The sequence below is a fragment of the Tribolium madens genome, unplaced genomic scaffold (genome assembly GCF_015345945.1).
Source record: "Tribolium madens isolate multiple individuals breed KSU strain unplaced genomic scaffold, Tmad_KSU_1.1 Scaffold_11;HRSCAF=98;Tcas5.2_LG3b, whole genome shotgun sequence".
Taxonomy (NCBI): Eukaryota; Metazoa; Arthropoda; class Insecta; order Coleoptera; family Tenebrionidae; genus Tribolium; species Tribolium madens.
This window is the reverse complement of record NW_025400975.1, coordinates 194,181-213,989: the sequence shown is the minus strand read 5'-3', so window position 1 is coordinate 213,989 and position 19,809 is coordinate 194,181. Positions and strand designations below refer to the sequence as shown.

General features: G+C 28.5%; 3 protein-coding genes and 1 non-coding gene across 4 annotated transcripts in view; 3 read left to right on the top strand and 1 right to left on the bottom strand.

Moving 5' to 3' along the window:
* LOC123005659 overlaps window positions 1-7,044 on the bottom strand; it is a 28,397-nt gene extending 21,353 nt beyond the window's left edge. The window contains exon 1 of the mRNA XM_044399507.1: window positions 6,640-7,044. Within this exon, the coding sequence (XP_044255442.1) occupies window positions 6,640-6,867 (228 nt within the window). The 5' untranslated portion in view covers window positions 6,868-7,044. The remainder of the gene's footprint in view (window positions 1-6,639) is intronic.
* Window positions 7,045-8,652: 1,608 nt separating this feature from the next.
* LOC123005665 (pyrimidodiazepine synthase-like) lies at window positions 8,653-12,369 on the top strand. Its single transcript, XM_044399517.1, has 5 exons — window positions 8,653-8,806; window positions 9,833-9,941; window positions 11,167-11,389; window positions 11,448-11,687; window positions 12,041-12,369. The coding sequence occupies exons 1-5, from the start codon at window positions 8,782-8,784 to the stop codon at window positions 12,170-12,172; spliced, it is 729 nt and encodes a 242-aa protein (XP_044255452.1). The 5' UTR covers window positions 8,653-8,781; the 3' UTR covers window positions 12,173-12,369.
* On the top strand, window positions 9,981-10,053 carry Trnaf-gaa. The gene has a single exon. It is a non-coding gene; the product is annotated as a tRNA-Phe (tRNA).
* A 1,451-nt stretch (window positions 12,370-13,820) lies between the features above and the next one.
* On the top strand, window positions 13,821-19,291 carry LOC123010433 (putative uncharacterized protein DDB_G0271606). Its single transcript, XM_044407365.1, has 2 exons — window positions 13,821-15,164; window positions 18,720-19,291. Exons 1-2 carry the CDS (start codon window positions 14,086-14,088, stop codon window positions 19,069-19,071), a joined length of 1,431 nt encoding a protein of 476 aa, XP_044263300.1. The 5' UTR covers window positions 13,821-14,085; the 3' UTR covers window positions 19,072-19,291.
* The last annotated feature ends 518 nt before the right edge of the window (window positions 19,292-19,809 follow it).

The following is a 19,809-nucleotide window of genomic DNA, read 5'->3' as shown; positions in this document are numbered from 1 at the left end:
AAAAGTAGGAAAAAAAGAACATTCAGGGTGTCCAGATTAGGTCTGGCTATGTTTTTTATTGCGTTTATGAATTACTTAAGTAATTTTGGAAAGTTTTTAACCGATTTCGAACTTTTTTGAAACTTTTTGGAATTGCACCTTTCTCTTCAAAAATCTATACTTTTCCATTTTTAATTATTTCTTAATCAATTAGCTCTGGAATTAGTTGTACAAACTGGAATTTAATCGTATTGGTTGAAATTATTTGGAAGTTTATGGAATTATTAAAATTATTATTGGATTGTCTGGAATCACTATAATAACTTGTAAATTTTGTTTGTTTTTTTTTAGAATTTGGAGATTATTTCTTTTGAAAATTGCACTGAAATTCTTAAAACTATCAGAAATTGTAGGAATTAATCTGAAAATTTAATATTAATAGAATTACTCAAATTGAATTTCGGTGAAATTTTTCTGAATTGGAATTTGGAATTACAAAAATTAATGAAATTGAATTACCGGAATTACTTGTAAACTACAAAATTACGTCGTACCTATATCTTAGAAGTATCGTAATTAATTTGGAATTACAGAGAAATTATTTTGATATTGGGAAAATTAAGTTGAAATTACGGAATTACTTTGGAATTAATTTAGAATGAAAGGAATTAAACCGAAAACAATGTCATTACGATGAATCCATTATTAATCAATATCCACTATTAATCAATAGAATTACTGAAAAATTTCAGTAGATTTTTTTTTTAATTACTTATCGAAATTATTTGTAAATTACTGGAATTTTTTTGGAATGACTAAAAAAAGTTTGGAATTACTGGAATTATTAAGTTGGAATTAAGCTTAAAATTATACGAAATAATCTAAAAACAATGGAATTACGACGAAATAATAGAGTTACTGGAATTGAAWTACTAGAATTATTTYTAAATTACTAATTTTTTTCTAGAATTACTGGAACTTTTTGGAATTACTAGAACTCTATTTGAAATTATCAGAGATAATTTATTCTTTTAAAAATTAGGTTGAATTTCTTAAAACTATCAAAATTAATTTGTAATTGCAAGAATTATTTTGGAATTACGATAATTAAGTTGGAATTTTGGGAATTAATTTAAAAACAAAATATTTTTGGTGGAATTTTTTGTAATTGGAAATAATTGTATACATTTTTTTCAAATTAACCGCAATTAACGACAAAAGTAAAGTGTCATTTTTGACCCCGTTTATAAAGTCTCGTGAAAAACAAGTAGAACTATTTGTTATTGGTTATTTAGTGGTTTTTCGATTTTTTTTTAATTTGACGAAATAATCAAGTTTCTGGTTGAAAAACGTGTAAATAGCAACGTTTTCACTAAATCACCAAACTAGCACAAAAATCACCAGATCTACTGAAATTGTATCAGACCTCTGGTAACACTGGTTTGAAGTTTGAAGGTAAGAATCAAGCTTGCCACATATTTACAATTTTTTGGAATTGCATTTGGAATTGCACGAATTATTTTGGAATTACGATAATTAAGTTAGAATTACAGGAATTAATCTAAAAACAAGAAAATTTTGGTGAATTTTTTTATAATTGGAATTAGTTGTACGCACACATTTTTTAACGGCCCCTCGGTGTATTTAATTGAAATTAAAAACCCCAAAAACAAAAATAAGCTGAGAAATCACAAAATTTGGTCAAAATACTTTTTTTTAATCATGTTTTTATGTTAAAATTTCAAATGAAAAAATCAACCAATTAAGTCGAAAATTTTGTAATCTTTGCATTTCTCAAGTGCTTTAACACGTTTTTCAGCTAGAAACTCAATTATTATTTTACAAAATATCGTTAAAAAAAGGTAAAAACTTACAAAATTAGCCCAAAAATTATCACTTTTGTTTTTTTTTTGAGAATTTCAACAGATTTTATTTAAGTTACTTAAGTTAGAATTACAAGAATTAATCTAAAAACAATACAATTTTGGTGAAATTTTTTATAATTAGAATTAGTTGTAGGTATACATTTTTTAACGGTCCCTCGGTGTATTTAATTGAAATTGAAAATCCCAAAAACAAAAACTTAGGTGTGTAGGGAAGATCAATAATAACTCTCCTAGAATTACTCAGGAAATCCAAAAACGCAATAAAAAACATAGCATTCTAATTAAAATACCAAACTTGATACCCACTTCCGGTATAACCACCATCTTGAAAATTTTTCATTGTTTTAGACCTAATCGGTTTACAAATTTTAAATATCATTCAATAGTCCCAATACTTCTAATGTGGGACTTAGCCGGATCACCCTGTATAAAGAATAATACAAACATACCCATGAGGGTTTAATCAAATACGCACTCATTAAAACCGTTGATTCACCGGAAACAACTCTTTCCTAGCGTCTAAAAACGAAAATCCTATTTTTACGCACATTTCACACCTCGTCTCATCTCTTTTTAACTTATTACAAGTACAGTGTAGAAAGAATAGCTGGCATGTGTGTTGTATACAGCATAACATTCGGAATGGAGGTATTAGTCGGTGGTGTTCATTGACCATACTTCCGGTAAGGGTGGTTCACGGAGTTCACGCTGTCTGACAACCAGATTTCATGCTCGTACAAGGTGGTCGAATAAATTCGTACTAAAATAGTAAATAACTTGCCTTTGGCTCGGGTTAAATTATTATGCAAATAATTTGCCATCACTGAAATTAACAAAGCGTGGAGCATAAATTACCTTGATTTAGGTTAGGGATAAAATTTGAAAATTATAAATCAATTTCTACTTTGTCAACGTCTTTGAAATAATAATTACCGATACTATAGATAAAGAATGGCAGTTTAAAAATTTTCATTATAATTTTTTTCGAGCATCTTATGAGCAAAGTAATTATTAAAACAAGTTTGATACTGGTTATTATGGGAATTATCAGCATCCTGCCACAGTGACCAAGAGACCGAAACTGATTTAGAAGTGATTGATGTTTATATTGTCAATATAAAAATACTTTAAACTTAAAAAATGAGAGAAATGTGTTTTTCCGAAATCGTCAATAAAAAGTCTAAAATCGGCACTAAAGTAGTTCATTATACCACAATTTTGTGTATTGTGAGTTGCAAACATTGACAACAGTGTTGCCAAATTATTGTCCTAATGTAATCCTATTGCTAACGTATATCTGTTTTCTATTTATAAGTATTATAACGTTTCGTGGTTTTGTATGGTGGCTCGTTATTTTAAACGAAAAATCTGACAACACTGGAGTAAACTGTCAATTATGAATTGTCAACCTGCAAAAAGTGTTTTGCACAAGTTAAAAAACTTTTAGTTTTTAAAAAAAACTCCATTAAAATTAGTCCTTTTTAAGGACAAAAAGACATTTCATGGAGTTTTCACTTAGGGTCAGTATTTTGTACGATCATTTTTTTGGTCATGTGACTAATTAAAAGTATTAATATTTGTAATTTTTTCACCAAACAAAAAATAAAATAACAAAGCAACATACATAATAAATAATAAAAATGTAGGTATATTGTTTATTGTCTATAGAATTTCAAAATGTAGTCAGTTTTTGTGAATGAAATTATAATTTATATTTTTAAGTAGGTTGCCTTATAATATACAGTTCCCATTATTAATTTAAAAATAATTACCTATTATATAATAAATATTTGATTTACTTTTATAACATGCCATTATATTTTGTCTGCAGCTTTAATATTACAATTTGTTAATTATATACCATTCAGATAATATTATATTACCCAATAACCCTCAAGATTTCCTACTATTAGACAGTAAGAGATAAACTAATAATTATAGGTCTTTCTATGGTAATAATTTACGTTACCGTTAACATGTTGAGGCAAGGTTTTGTTCATATAGCACTATAGCAGTAAAGAGGTGAAGAAATTTGTGCAAATTTTTACATCAGAACATTGATGACTAATTTATGGGTATGATCGCAAAATAATATTAAAAAAATACTTTTCAAAATCTATGAAACACACTAAAATCCTTCAGGAGTGACTTTTTTCGGCACCAATTTTTCCAGTCAGTGAACATCAGTAGGATTATTCAGTTTTAGTGAAACTAATCAAGAATTTATCCGGTGAATTCATAAAGAAAAAAATAAAATGTATTATTTTTCCCGTTTTGATTTATTTAATTCACAGAACACAGATAAATTAATCTACAAATATTCAAAAGTACAAAATAAGGGAAATTATTTTTTAAATAGTTTTCATGTTGATCTGGTAATATTTTTAGAAATGAAAAACACTGTTACGGTTGAGGTTACGACAAAAAAATAATACATTAATTTCTCAATTAAGATTAAATAATAATTAAATTAAGTCAAAAATAAATGAACATTTTCCACGTTTTTGTTTCCAGAAACTTGATTATTTTGCCAAAATATAATTAAAAAAACATCAAATTAAATAAAAATTGTTCTGTTTGCTTTTTTTTAAATATAGTCGCAAATAAATAATTCCTGTTGTTTTTTTAATGGTATTGTTGGTATATTTTTCAAGAAGAAACACAACTATTTTGCCACATTTCGTTAAAAACAAGCCAAAAATTGACCTAAAGGTTTTGTTTTTGCCTTACCCCAATGTTTAAGCACGTTTTTGTTTAAACAGGCTAAAAATTACAAACTTAAATCGAAAATGATAAACTTTTAGCTTGTTTTGCTTATATCACTTTTGTTTTTTTTTAGAATTTCAACAGATTTTTTTTCTTAAAACTCCGTTTTTGTCTAAAAAAACACTAAATTGTTATAAAGAATGATTATACAATTATATCTTTACGCTCAGTTTATATAGAAATATAAACTTTCGACACTTTTACAAAGATTAAATCATAATCTTGTAATCTAGTGAAAATAGGTATAAATCTGGAAACTTTTTCAGCTCGGATTTGGTGAATTTTATTTTTTTTAAACTGGCAACAATGAACCTAACTTTATCTATAGCAGTCAACGAAAAGGGTGTATTTTTGGCTGAATTTTAACATAAACGGATGTTTATTTTTTATTTCTTAACAAAGACTGTTAGGTATAAATAATAGGTTTTAAAATCAAAAAGAAAATAAAACTTATTTTGAGGTAGGTCGAAAAATATGTCTTTCTGGCTGTTCTTACTACAATTTTATTGACAGAGCTTTATGTAAACTTAATTTGTTTTTAACATTACACTTATTTTGCAAATGAGGATAAAAAACAGTAATAAATATTTTACAAAAAAAAAACAATTTTGTAACATTCCTCCACATACGGGAAAAGAGAAATTGTAAAACACTTCATACGTGCTTAAGAAGAACAATTCTCGGATGTAACAAATGCCTGTGTGTTCATTATTGTGATTTTTAGTCTCATTTAAATAAGTAAACGTATTCACTTTCACTTCCCACGATCCCTTAAAAATTTCATTAGCACAGTTACTTATGATTTAATTACGATAAAACCATCTAAAAATGTTGACAACGACGATTTAATTAACAATGATTTAATTAACAAACTGTAAAATGAAAGTACAATTGTTTATTGCTATTTGGTCCCACAAAGACCTTTAAATTCCACCGAACATGAATCTGATTAAAAAAACAGCAACAATTATTTATTCATTAACAACAGCTGCTTCCGGCTTACGGTTCTTAAACACATAAATCTGTTTTAAATGCAAACAGGTGACATCTCATTATAATAAAGGTTGTCGCAGATAGAATAATAGTTAACATCTCTCTTTTCCACCTCTAAACTGATAAAACCTGAATGTTGTGATAAATTACCTAAGTCAATTAGAAGGTTTCAGCAGACAGCCTAAAATTAACAATCCCAAAAATAGAACATGAAAAATGCAGTTTAAAAATGTACCTCTAAAAATCAGAGATACAGGGTGAACACTAGTATGAAACCAAGAGTTTTCTTTAACCATTTGCTTTCAGAAAATAATAATTAATAAAAATTAAAGTATTTTGAAAATGAAAAAAATGAGTTTTGCCCTTATATGATTTTTTTTTCAATAAAAACTGAATAATTCGTAGAGACTTGTCATAACTTGTGCAAAACAAACTGTAGAACTCAGAAACAAAAAAAATCGATTTTTTTTTCTTGCAAAACGTCACACTTTTCATTCATCATTGTTTTTTTTCCAAAAAATAAATATCTTAAGCAAAAAACGTTTGGTTCCATAATTTCTGTTCACCTGGTATATTAATTTATATTATGTCTAATAAAAATATTACAAGTGAAAAGCCATATAGGATGTCCTACTAGAAATAAAAATTACGATTCATTTTGCAAATTGATTTAATTGAGTAAGTAATTATCCAGATGTTAAGTGAATGTTAACTCTCGTATTGAGCTTCCAAATGAATTAATTATTTACTGCAATTACAGTAAATTTAATTAAAAGTCTCTGACATAAAGTAAAAAATAGAAAGTGAACAAAACCCAAAACTTTTTAATTTAGTTTCCTTCTACACAAAAAATCTTTTATCACTTTTATATTGTTTTAAGAAATACAATGGCATGAGAAAATAAGTGACAACATCTTAAAAATTTATCAAGATCTTTATAAAAAGTCGTAACAAACGAAATTTAATTTTTATTACGTTAAAAAAAGTAAAAAAACTTGATAAGTGGTATACTAACCTTTCTCACTTTAATTTCCTCAACTATAGGTTGAGTTAATAGTAACGGTCGACCAGATAATCTTTTAAACTCCTCCTGGGAAGAATCTTTTTCCTCTGGTTGCAGCTGTTCCGATGTTTTCAATTGTTTATATTGTGAATTCACTGCCACTGAACGAGCAAAGCAACTTTTGTAAATCGTCTCGTCGAAATCCTCACCCCAATCGATATTTTCTTTTCCACTGGTCATTTTAACAAATTATTTATTTATTTATTATTCAAATAACCGTTAAGAATCTTCCACTTTGTATATTTGTTGAAAAAACATTGATATAACAGAAGACAACATTTGTAAACAATTCACAATAACACTTAAATTCTTTTGAGATTCCACTCAAACACTATGTGAACGAAACCACAACTCGAACCTCGAGGGACTGAAAGAGCAAAACCTCTTTGAAACTCTTGTAACACGCGCCAATGATTTTTGATACTGCGCAGGTTTAATGGTTTAACGTCGGGTTGCATACAACCGCGTTTGGAAGATTTGTTTTATTATTCTTGGTATTTAATTTTTTTCTTTTATTATTCAATACTTATCGGCTGAAAAAAAATTATAGAAACTGTTTTTTGAACTGTGAGTAAATACAATGTATTTAATTTTTTTGAAGTACTACGTTTGAACTTTATTATTATTTTGTTCACATTAGACCACTGATCTTAGACCATTACCAAGCAAACGTGTTTTGTAAGTTATCTATCCCGTTTAGAATATTGGAATAGATAAAAGATAAGCAGTGCTCGAAAATATATAGATATTTACATTCATGTGGTAGAAATGAAATTTTACAGGGTGAAATTAATTTGCCACTTAGCAGAGTGTGTTCATAATAATTGAGTCTCGTAAAATGGTTAACACACAAGATGTGTATTAAACTTTTTGGCCATTTTTTTTAATCAGAAATAGAGAAATAAATTTTTCATTATCATTAGACGAAATAGGTGAAACGACTCTCGTAAAAAATAAAAAAAATTCGATTTAAATTTTCATTTTTTGGCATTCAACCCGACTTGTATGCCTTATCAAAAAAACTATTTTTCTATAAAGTTTTTTTTTTATGTAGCAAATACGACAAAAAGTTATTAGGAAAAGTTGGTTAGAATCAACATTTAGGCCACTATACCACATTTCAAAATCATCGGCCAATTATGATTTTTAATTTTATTTTCAAGATAATTGCTTTTTATAAACGGATACGTCAAAAAGTTGTTTAGAATTAATAATCTAAATATATTTTTTTAATTTTTAATAAAAGAATTGCTAAAAACTCGTTTCATAAAACTTTGAAGCACTCATGTTTTAAAATAACACGTGACTACGCTACTCGTTTTTTAAACTTGAATTTGTGTTTTTAATTTACTATACAGGCTGTCCCAGCGAGTTGGTAAAGTCCAATATTACCTTTAAACGATAATATTTTAAAACATGTATATGGGAAATTGATAGATACTAATCTAGTTCGTTGCTTAAAATTATTTTCAACTATACATCGTGTCCCAAAAATAAGTTACAATACAAAAAATACAATTTTTTTTTCCAAATTTGGTCTCACTGACATGCTAAAAATTTTGGACAATATTAAAGCATCAAAATGAAGTCTCCATAATCCTCGTTTGTAAAATTTTTTTTAATCAGTAGAAATATTTATTTTTGCGCCGGCCCTAAAACTTGGGACATCCTGTACAATAAACTTTTTTGAAAAAAAAAACCCGAAAATTAATCCTGTCCCACCTCAAAGATTGCTAAGATCTGTCCATGGTATAATCTATAATTCTGTGGATCGGGTCTATTTTTTCGGGCACTATTGCCGGCAGCGGAGGCACTGCTTTCTATTTAAATTATTTTTAGGACAGTACTATGAATTTGTAAATGAACAAAAACAAATTATTTAGTTATACATAATATTATGTATAAATTTAGAGTTTGCATTATGCGAATGCGCGTTGTAGAAAAGTTGTTTGGCATGACCGTCACTTAAAACTATGATTTCAGTTCGCCTTCAGCTGTCTGCGAAAATTCTACTTTTACAGTTTGATAACACATTTGGTAACATAAAGGATTTTACCAACTTAATAGCAATATAAAATAAAGTGCGAAAAAATTATGAATTCCAAACATCTTACCAAAGGTAAGTTACACCATGCATGTATGAATTTATTAGTATTACTCATACCTATAATAAGAATTGATTATAAAAAAATTGTTTCAACCAAAATGAAACTAATAATTTATTAATTTTGTACTAATTTTTAATTTTATTTTTCTTATTGACATACCTAATGCTAATGCCACTAAATAAGTAAATATTTGTATTTTGCAATCTTCCAATTTCTGTTTTCATTCATTTTTTGCATTAGCATATCACAAAATTTAATGTTATCATAAAATCAACATTTCGTTTAATTTTATTTGAGTATTTTATTTTCATTTGTTTGTGTTAATACACACTATTTCAAGAAGTTACGGTGAATGCTGTCATACTTATTTTTAATTCTGTTTCATTATATTTGACAACATATGAGGTTGACCTCTTATTTCCTATTTATGCACCTGTTGGAAAAATCACTGCATAAAAGCACATTGAACCAACAAAGTTGGAATCGAAGCGGATTATCGACTTTTAGAAGACACAAAGTGTAAATATAGAACAGATAAACTTCCTGCATGCAACCTTTAGTATGGATGACGTGTACAAATCGGAAAAAGTTCTTCTACCTCTCTTATTTAATGTCACCATCATTTTATATTCTTTAAAAATAATAGTATATTATATACAACGTAGAGAAGAAATTTTTATAGCGGAGCTGTTTATTACCCTAGATGCGTAGCATCGAGGGAATTAATAGATGATTTAAATAAAAACTTATTTTCTCAAGTCATATTTTACCTACAGGGTGAGTTTTAATACAATGAAAAGTGTAGAAAACTAGTAATGAAAAAATTAATTCCTTAAATTTAGATTAGATTTTTTTATCCAAAAAAACATCAATATAAACACACCACACAAGAGACGTTTTATTTTTTCAAATTTATCGGATTTTCTCTGTAAATAAAAAAAGTTTCAATCGCAGGTTGACCTGTCGACATATCTAATCTATATTTTGCCATGTGTTTTATTTTCACTTTTATTAATTAGTGTTATTATATTTTTTAGGATCAAGGAAACCTTCTCCTGTTCGAAGAGGAAAACTTCGCCTGTATAGTAATCGATTTTGTCCTTACTGTCAACGAGTAATTCTAGTATTAGATGCAAAAAAGATACCGTACGTTATCAATCACATTATCAACAATCTTTTTAACAAGCCGAAATAGCTCAGTTGGGAGAGCGTTAGACTGAAGATCTAAAGGTCCCTGGTTCGATCCCGGGTTTCGGCAATCTTTTTTTTTTTCTCAAGTTTGCAATTCAATTTATTTTGCTTTCATTTAAAATTGAAATAGGTTTTTTAACAGCGCCATTTTATACAAAACAAGGAGAAGTAGATTTGGTTAATTTCAAACTATTACGTGTTAGTTTAAATAAAATTTGTTCTAATGACTATTTCAGTACGTTTAGGAGCAGTTTAATTGAATCGCAAATGTAAATTACCCTGAAACAATTATTATTATTTTATATAGGGTGTTCCGTCGAAACCACCCCACATTGGAAGTATTGGGAGTCAATGATACAGGGTGTGTCAGAACTCGCTCCCCAGAGAAAAATTTCAAGTGAGATAAGATACCAGGAACATGAAAAAAATGTTTAAAAACTTTATCTGTCAAAAAATTTTGAGATTTATTTTTGACATTTGAATTTTTTTTTATCTATTTAACGATACTGATGATCTTGTAAATGTTTTTCTTTATAATTATTTAGTAAAGATACAAAAATTTTGCCAATAAAAGCTACAAATAACATTAAACAGAGTTACAATTTAGGATACAACTTCTTTGTTTCCTCTTCTAATAGCCTGTAGCAAAAAAAACTTGGAAAATTATTTTCCCAACAGAAATGAATAGACTCAATAAACTCTCATAACTTCGAAATTTTTATAGATAGAATTTTTTTAACATTTTTTTCCATATTCCTGGTACACAAGTTCTGGCGCACCTGTATTTATCTAAAATTTGCATATAGCCATGAAAATATTTTCAAAATGTTTATACTGAAAGTAGATATCAACTTTGTTATTTTAAATAGAAAGCTATATTTTTTATTACGTTTTTGGATCACTCAAGTGATTTTGAGGAACCTTTTTTATACCTAAGTTGAGCTGTTTTTGAGATTTTTTTCCTCTTAAAAAATTGACAACTTTGAAATTTTTAACTATTATGAAATCGTATTTAGGTTACTAATTTGAAAGAGAAGAGTTTGATCTTTCTTTTGATTTTTAATTGACAAAATAATTAACAAATCAACAATTTTTTTGGATAAATATCATTATCAAAACTCCGAATACTTCTAATGTTGGGTTTAACTGGTAACCCCTGTATAATTGCTTACAATTCTAGATACGAGGTGGTTAACATAAATCTGGTTAACAAACCTGAATGGATGTTTGATAAATCACCAATGGGTAAAGTACCAGCACTTGAACTAGATAATAGAGAAGTTCTCTATGAATCTTTAATTATTGCTGATTACTTAGATGAAAAATACAACACTCATCGATTACATGCAAGGGACCCTCTGCAAAAAGCCAAAGACCAACTTTTACTGAAGCAATTTACCAAGGTGAAATAATATTTCAAAATTAGGATTTACCAATTTCTTGGGTTAATTTTTGGGTTAGATTATTAACGCTTTACTGAAAACAGTCTCCTTGGGTCGTATTGAACACGACGAGGCCCAAATTATTTCCGAAGGACTTGCAACTTTTGAAAAGGAATTAACTGACAGGCCAGGTCCATTTTTTGGGGGCGGTAAGCCTGGAATGTTGGACTATATGATATGGCCATGGTGTGAGAGATCCGAAGTCCTGAAAATTTTTGGCAAGGACTATATTTTGAAAAAAGAAAAATATAAGAAACTTGTATGTATTTGTGACTGTGATTATACAGGGAGTGAACAAAAAGTATAGAACCAAGCGTTTTTTTCAGAAAATAATAATTAATAAAAATTAAAGCTTAAGAATGAAATTATGGTTTGTTTATGAGATATGCGATTTTATTTTCAAAATAGCAATTTATTTGAAATTTATTCGATAAAAATTGAATTAAATATAGTTAGGGACTAGTAATTCTTATATCATAGCCTTTGAAAAGAAATCTATTTTCGAGAAACGTCACATTTTATAGTAGTTTTTGAAAAATAAATCGTTTAAGAAAAAATTTTTGGTTCTATTCTTTTGTTCATCTGATGTATTAATGTGTTATGTGTTTTTAGATGGAATGGCGTAAAATTATGATGGAAGATGAGGTGGTGAAAAGGAGTTGTTGTAGTAGTTATACCCACATAAAGTACTTGCAGTCATCTAGGGCAGGAGAACCTAATTACGACTTACTTATCCAATCTTAAATGTTTTTTGTTCATAAGGATTTTTCGATTACATTAATAATGAGAAAATACCTATTCTACCTAGCACTTTACAAGAGCATGAAAAAAGCAAAACAAGAAAAGTTTAGCTTAATTTAAGTTCCATTTTTTCTACAATCTTAATGATAATTGTTTTTTGTACAATAAAAATAAGACAAAATTTTGTAATAAAGAATTAAAAATAAGAATAAAGAATTTATCGTGATTTCAATTATGATAATAATTATTATAATTATTTACTTATTAAGAGGTAGATAATTTTTACAAAAAATTTTTGTTTTTGCTCAAATACTACTTTTGTCAATTTTCTGTAAAAATTCTGCAGATGTATCAATACTGATAATTATATTTTTTTTTTCAAAATCGTCACCAAAGTTACATAAAATCGTCAGTAAAAAGTCCCAAAATCGGCACTAAAGTAATTCATTATACGACAATTCTTTTACTGCAATCAATCAACATTTCAATGAATTCAAATTGTCATATTACGGAAAAAATTAATATGCACCTTGGCGCTAAAAGACATTAATTAAACAGAAATTTTTAAATTACCTTTGAGGGCAAGCGGCCTTGAGTCTTTTTAAAACTGTGTTCCCAAACTTTCACAATGTATTTACACTTTCACATCAAAATCCATTTTAACAGATTTGAAACGTTTTACTAATCAACACGTTTCACTATTTTGACATTTGGTGACAGATAAAAACGCGCGCGATTCTTAAACAGTGTCACCAATTTAAAGACATGGAAAAAAACAAGCAAAATAATGCTCAATTTTTGAAAAAAAATCTCTTAATAATATGAATACGAGCCCAAAGCGTTTTTTTTCCTATTAAACCAAAATAATTTGTAGAGGGCCAGTTTTATTATAATTGATATCCAAAATCGTTTTTGTTACTAAAATTTCCGATGTATTCTGAAGTGAGATGTAAAAAATGCCAAAATAGAATCTTTGGCGAAGAAGAATGTAAATCGTAATTTTTAAATGCTTACAATGTTGTCTTGAACTCGATAAATCACTGAATGCAGTATGGAATATGTTATCTTTTAAAAAAATCATAAATAGGTCCAGAAAAGCAAAAATAATAAAATTTTTGGCTTAATTTGTTGATTTTTTAGTTCCCTTTAATGAAATCTTGCCCAAAAACTGAGATTTTAGTAGAAAAACATACTTAAAAAGCATTTTCAATCAAATTTTGTGGTCTCTCGGCTTATTTGTGTCAAATAAAACAATTTTAGGGAAACATGTGCTATTTGAAAGACATAAAAATGCTTGAAAAAGATGCAAAAATAATACTTATACATTTATGTTTGACATCATTTATTACATCAATAACATTTGAAAAATTGTTAATATTTTGTTGTAAATGTAAATGGGATTTCATTTTGACACTTTCTGTGAACGAGGCTTTAAAGTGAAATTTAATTTTTTAAAACCAAAATGCTAAACTGAAAACTGAAGGTCGTTTTACATTTAACAACCTTATTGTCTTATTTTTTTGGTTCTGTGAGTATAATTTTTTTGATATAAATAAAAATAGATAATATGCAACTAACAAAACACTGGTGTTTTGCTTGTTGACAACTGCTGCCAAGTTAGGGAATTTTGAAATGAGTTGACATTTCTGACAGGTGACAGATAGTCAACACATTTTTTATTAGTTCGACAAACTTCAAACAGTTCTTTGTTATTAGAACATGAATAATGTAATTAATTCCCATATTGATGGTGCATTATACAACGAAATGCCCTCTTGTATTAATAAATTTGTCATTTAACAAGTACTAACCTCAAAAATAGCGAAATAATGAGTAAGAGGTGATTGCTTTGTGACCAGTGACCCGTATGTTTTCGTGTCAACATCAGTGAATAACTCAGTCAAATATTTCCAAAAATGTCTGAAGCAAAAGTTCGCGATGGCGAAGCCCTCCCCAAAGGAAGAGTAACCGAAGTGTGTCAAGAATGGATGGTTCGTGAAGATGGGGCTTTGGCTTACCGTCTCCAAAACCAAGAATACAGCGAACACCTCTCAGGTAACAAATATCGTAATGCTCTAGTCCGCGAAGACTTCCCCCGAGCCAAAAGTGAACAACTCAGAGAACAACAATTGGCCGAACAAACAGCCCTAATCTACCAACGAATGTTAGCCGAACAAGAAGAACAAGACAATCAAGTCGCTAAACAACTCGCTGAAGAACTGGAACGAGAAGAACGCCAAAAACGGAGACTCATTGAAATGCAAGACCAAAATGTTGCTCGTCAAATGTTACACAGAGAAAGACACCCACTTTCACCCCAAAGACCTCCACCGCCTCGGAGACAAGCCAAACCAATGCCACTACCGGATTTGTACACCGAACCGTATCGAAAACCGGATTTGGCTTCACATTTGGAGAGAATTGACATCGCTGAAGTGGGGCTGCCATTAGATGAACTCACAGAAAGGCAAATCCAAGAGGAACGGGATGCTGAATTAGCCCGAAAATTGCAAGAACAAGAGGGGAATTTAGAAGACACTTTGTTGAATCGTGATCGTATGCTTGCAATCGAGGCTCAAGACAAAGAACTTGCGAAAATGTTGCAAGAAAGGGAGAGGAATAAGGCAAGAAGGGCTCGGGAAAGGGCTAAACAGAAAGCACTTGCTAAAAAACAACAACTCGAATCTCAACAAATTATGCCAGATGATTCGTATTCATATCCAGCTGATATGATCCCCCCTCGAGCCTCAATACCAAGGAATCACGATACATATGCCCTACCTAATCAGAATGAAGATGATATTAATTACAGTTTACCTGTTGATGTTTTACCATCACATAATTTAATTGACAATAATTATAGCCCACAAAAAAGCTACGATTCACGTTATGCCTTAGGTGATAAAGTTATTGATTCTAGTACTCGTCCGTCCTTTGATACTGATAGGAATTTAGATGGCCCTCCTGCTGTACGACCAACTCAATTGGACTTAAAGTATTGCTCATTATTTTAGTCTGTTTTTTTAACGGAAATCACCACGTTTTTATTATTATTTTTTTCTTGTTTTTATGTTGAAGTTTTCTCATGATTAAAAAATATGAAACAAAGTTAAAAAAATTAAACTTTAGTTTTTTAAATAACAAAATAGATAAAAACAAAATCTTAACGAAAACATGCTCTTTTTAAAAATCTTATATAGAAAAAGTTAGGACATCTAGAAAAATGTTTACCACTGTAAAGAGAAAAGTACGAACTTTAAGACTATAACGAGGGTCGTTAATTGGAAAAAATGTGTACAACTAATTCTAATTACAAAAAATTCCACCAAAATTTTATTGTTTTTAGATTAATTAGAATAATTCCTGCAATATCAAATTAATTTCGATTGTTTGAAGAAATTCAACGTAATTTTTAAAAGAATAAATTATAATTCCAAAAAGAATTCTTGTACCTAATTCCAAATTTTTTTTAGTAATTTACAAATAATTCTGACAATTCAACTCCAGTAACTCTATTATTTTGTTGTAATTCCATTATTTTTTATATTAATTTGTATAATTTTAAATTAATTGCAACATAATTTCCGTAATTTCGTAATATCAAAATAATTCCGGTAATTCAATTCCAGTACTCCATTGTTTTAAAATTAATTCAATTTCTATAATTGTAAATTAATTCCTATAATTCCAAATTCCCGTTCAGAAAAATTTCACCGAAATTCAATTAATTAATTAATTATTATTCTATTAATAATAAATTTTCAAATTAATTTCTATACAATTTCAAATTAATTCCTGTAATTCCAACTTAATTCTGATAGTTTTAAGAAGTTTATTGCAATTTTCAAAAGAAATTATCTCCGAAAAGTGAAAAAAAATCCAGTAATTCAAGAAAAATTCTATTAATTCAGACATTCCAATAATAATTTTAATAATTCCATAAACTTCCAAACAATTCCAAGCAATTAGGTACGATTAGATTCCAAAAATTTGTACAACTAATTCTAGAGTTAACGGTTCCTCGATATTTCATTTGTCAAGAAATAAAGCAAAGTATAAATTTATATATTGTATATTGTATTACACTCCTCGCTACGCTCGTCGTTGTAAAACTTGTATACCTAATAACAAACTATTTTTAATCAATAAAAGAGTAAAAGATCTCTTAAACGTCAAAGTCTGAAACGTGTCTTAACTTTTCGAAATAAGCTTGCAACACTGCACAAAAAATAATTTTGTTATTATTTTCGCCGGTTTTGTTTTTGCTAATCTGTCGCGCTGTTGAGGGAGAAGGGGCGTTGTACAGTGGGGTGCGCGCCCTTATCGTCCGTTGATATCCACCCTGTTCGTCGCGCGAGCCAAACCAGGTGCCACTTCATATGGATCAGCAAACCTTGCAGCCGTTAACGAACTAGGAAGTAGGCACGTGCTGACAATTATTCAATCAAAAATCCACATTTTCGATAAATACCAAAACAAAGTGGTGAAAAAAACGGTAATTAACCGGGGAATCCCCATTGGGGCATATGGATGCGGGATAACGACGCAATCGNTACCGAAATTGTTCATCAACTCTATTTAGTAATAATGGGTTCATTGTAATTCTATTGTTTTCGAATTAATTCCTATATTTCTAAATTAATTCCAACATAATTTCCGTACTACCAATTTGATTTTCGTAATATCAAAATAATTTCTGTAATTCCAAATTAATTACTATACTTCTAAGATATTCAGCGTAATTTTGTAATTTACAAGTAATTACGGTAATTCAGTTCCAGTACTTCTATTAATCCATCGTAATTTTTTCAGTTTTTGGATTAATTTAATTCCTATAATTTCAAATTCCAATTCTAAAAAAATTCACAGGAATTCAAATTCAGTAATTTTATTAATATTAAATTTACAGATTAATTCCTACAATTTTAAATTAATTCCTGCAATTCCAACTTAATTTTCGTAATTGTAAAATAATTCCTGTAATTTCAAATTATTTCTAACAGTTTTAAGCAGTTCAGCGCAATTTTCAAAAGAAATTATCTTCGAAAATTCTAAACAAAATATAGCAATTCAAGAAAACTTCCATTAATTCACAAGTGATTATATTGATTCCAGACAGTCCAATAATACGAGTTATTGCATAAACTTTTTTGTAATTTGCCACTATTTTGATTCTTTATAGACATACAATTGCGGACACGGAATTTTGGACGATTTTTTATTCGATTGACATAAAAATGTTAAACGGGTCTTATGCAACTAACCTCACTTTCGGTTTTTGAAATTTTTATCCTCATAGCTAGAGAAAAAATGACAACAAATCAAAATAATTTATTGAACTTAGGTAAAACCATTGTTTCTTTTTAATGTTTATAGTTAAATATCTTCTTAGTTATTAGTCACTTAAAAGTAAATGTTTTTGGAAAGATAATTTAATAATATCTTTGATGCAGAAACAAAAAATAGGGTGTTCTGTTTAAATTTTTAAGTTATTTAATTTTCAAAAAACTTCTTAATTTTTTTATCTGTACAAGTGCCAATCACTTAGTCTTAAAGTTTGTATCTTTTTCTTGGCAGTTGTCAAAAAAAATGCTAGCTGTTTTAGTTTTTGTGTAGTAAGTTTTTTAAAACAGTATTTTTTTCGTCAAAAAACAACTTATTTCAAAAACTAAACAAAATCGACCAATAAAGTTTAAAAATGCAAAAATATTTTGTTTTTGAGTTACTTTTTTTTAAACTGTTTTCTTTTTAAACTAAATAATTCAAATAGAAAAGAAAAAAGGCAATAGAAGAAAACAAAATGAAATAAAACTAAAAAAGCATTTGGGAAAATTTGTTTTGAATTTTATTTCGGTATATCTAAGAAAGCATAACAATGATTTTTTTTTAATGTGTAAAACATCGATTTTTTTTTAGTTCCATTATGTACTTCAAACACAGATTATTAATTGGTTTAGATTATTTTTTTAATAAATCCTGCTAGCCAATCGTCATGAGGTAATTTGTTTGACATTAATATATATATTTTTAATTTCTTATAAAATGAAAATATTGTAAATTTTGTTCGGGAAATAGTCAAAATTATCGACAATTTCATCATCACTCGGGATATTACTATTGATAATTTTCTAGTAGCCAATAGCAATTAAAACCAAATCAAATCAATAGCATCAAAACTTCACTCATAATTTGCTACTAGCAAATAATAATTGCTTCTTTGTGACAAAAAATCTATTGACAACATTGAATTATTTATTGGTAAACCTTCTAATTTGTTATATCAGAATGTTTCAGGTGACGGCTAAATCAACAGTCACCCGTCGCAAATTAATTGACAATTGCCTATAAAAGTTTGACGTTTGCATTTGAAAATCAAGGTTGCCAAACTAATTAAAAAAAATCACAATCATTGGTCAGGTCAAGTAAGGAATATTGAAATTAAATTAAATCAAAAGCCTAACTTTTTTTTTTCGTTATTATTATTATTTGAAATTTCCGTTTAAAAAAAAACAGACTTTAGTTTTCCTTTTACTAATTTTGCTGTTTTTAGGTCGCCCTTGAACCGTATCAATAAACCCAGATATCCAGAACCCGAAAACTGTGATAATGCAAGTGGGTTGTCGCCGAATTCTCAACATATCAACATAGCTATGGCTATAGACCCTACATATCCCAAAAGAGGAATGCATTCTTCATCCAGTTATGAAACCACTTCCAGTACTGTAACTACAAGTACTTCGAGTAGTAGCCCTGGGATGGTTTTACCACCCCCTGATATCTCAGAAATGGATGACGAAAATAATATTCCACCATATATGCCGATTCAAGGCCAACGTAGAACTGCTTCGTTGGAGAAAAAACAAAAGAAGAAGAGTAAAGACGGGGGTTGTAAACAACAATAATTTTGATATTTTTACTACACTTATTTTGTTTGACATTTTTGTAAGCAGCTCCAAATTGACAATATTTATATTTTTATTATTTATATAGTTACTATAATACCAAAATATTCATGCTCAACATATTTTAATTAATATTATATTTACACTTTATATTTAGTATTCATTTTGGTAGCAGGTTTTACTTTTTGTATTTTTTACAAAATAGAGTTTTCAATGTTAATAGCCCTTTATTTACCATACCAGATCAACTTTACTTTTTATAATGTGTACAAAAGGTAAGACAAAATTTGAGCAATTACATTTCTGGCCTGAAACAAAATTAAATGCCCCAATTCTTGAATCACACTGTTGACAATTTATTCTTCCCTTAGACCAATTCTCCTCAATTATTCTGTCTTTAATCCACTGAGGAACGCAATCCTCATTTAGGAAGATAACATTTTCCATGCTGCATTCAGAGTCATTTATCGAGTCCAAGACAATATTGTGGGCACTTAAAAATAACGATTTACATTCTTCTTCGCCAAAGATTCTATTTCGGCATTTTTTACATCTCACTTCAGAATACATTTGCATCTAGAAATTTAATAAAAATATTATTATTTACATTTGTGCCCTAACCTATAAATGACTTGTGTCAGACGTAATTTGTCAGTTTCTACCAATTGTAAATTTTAGTAACCAAATCGATTTTGTATATTAGTTATAATGAAATATCGAAAATAACTGGTCCTGTAC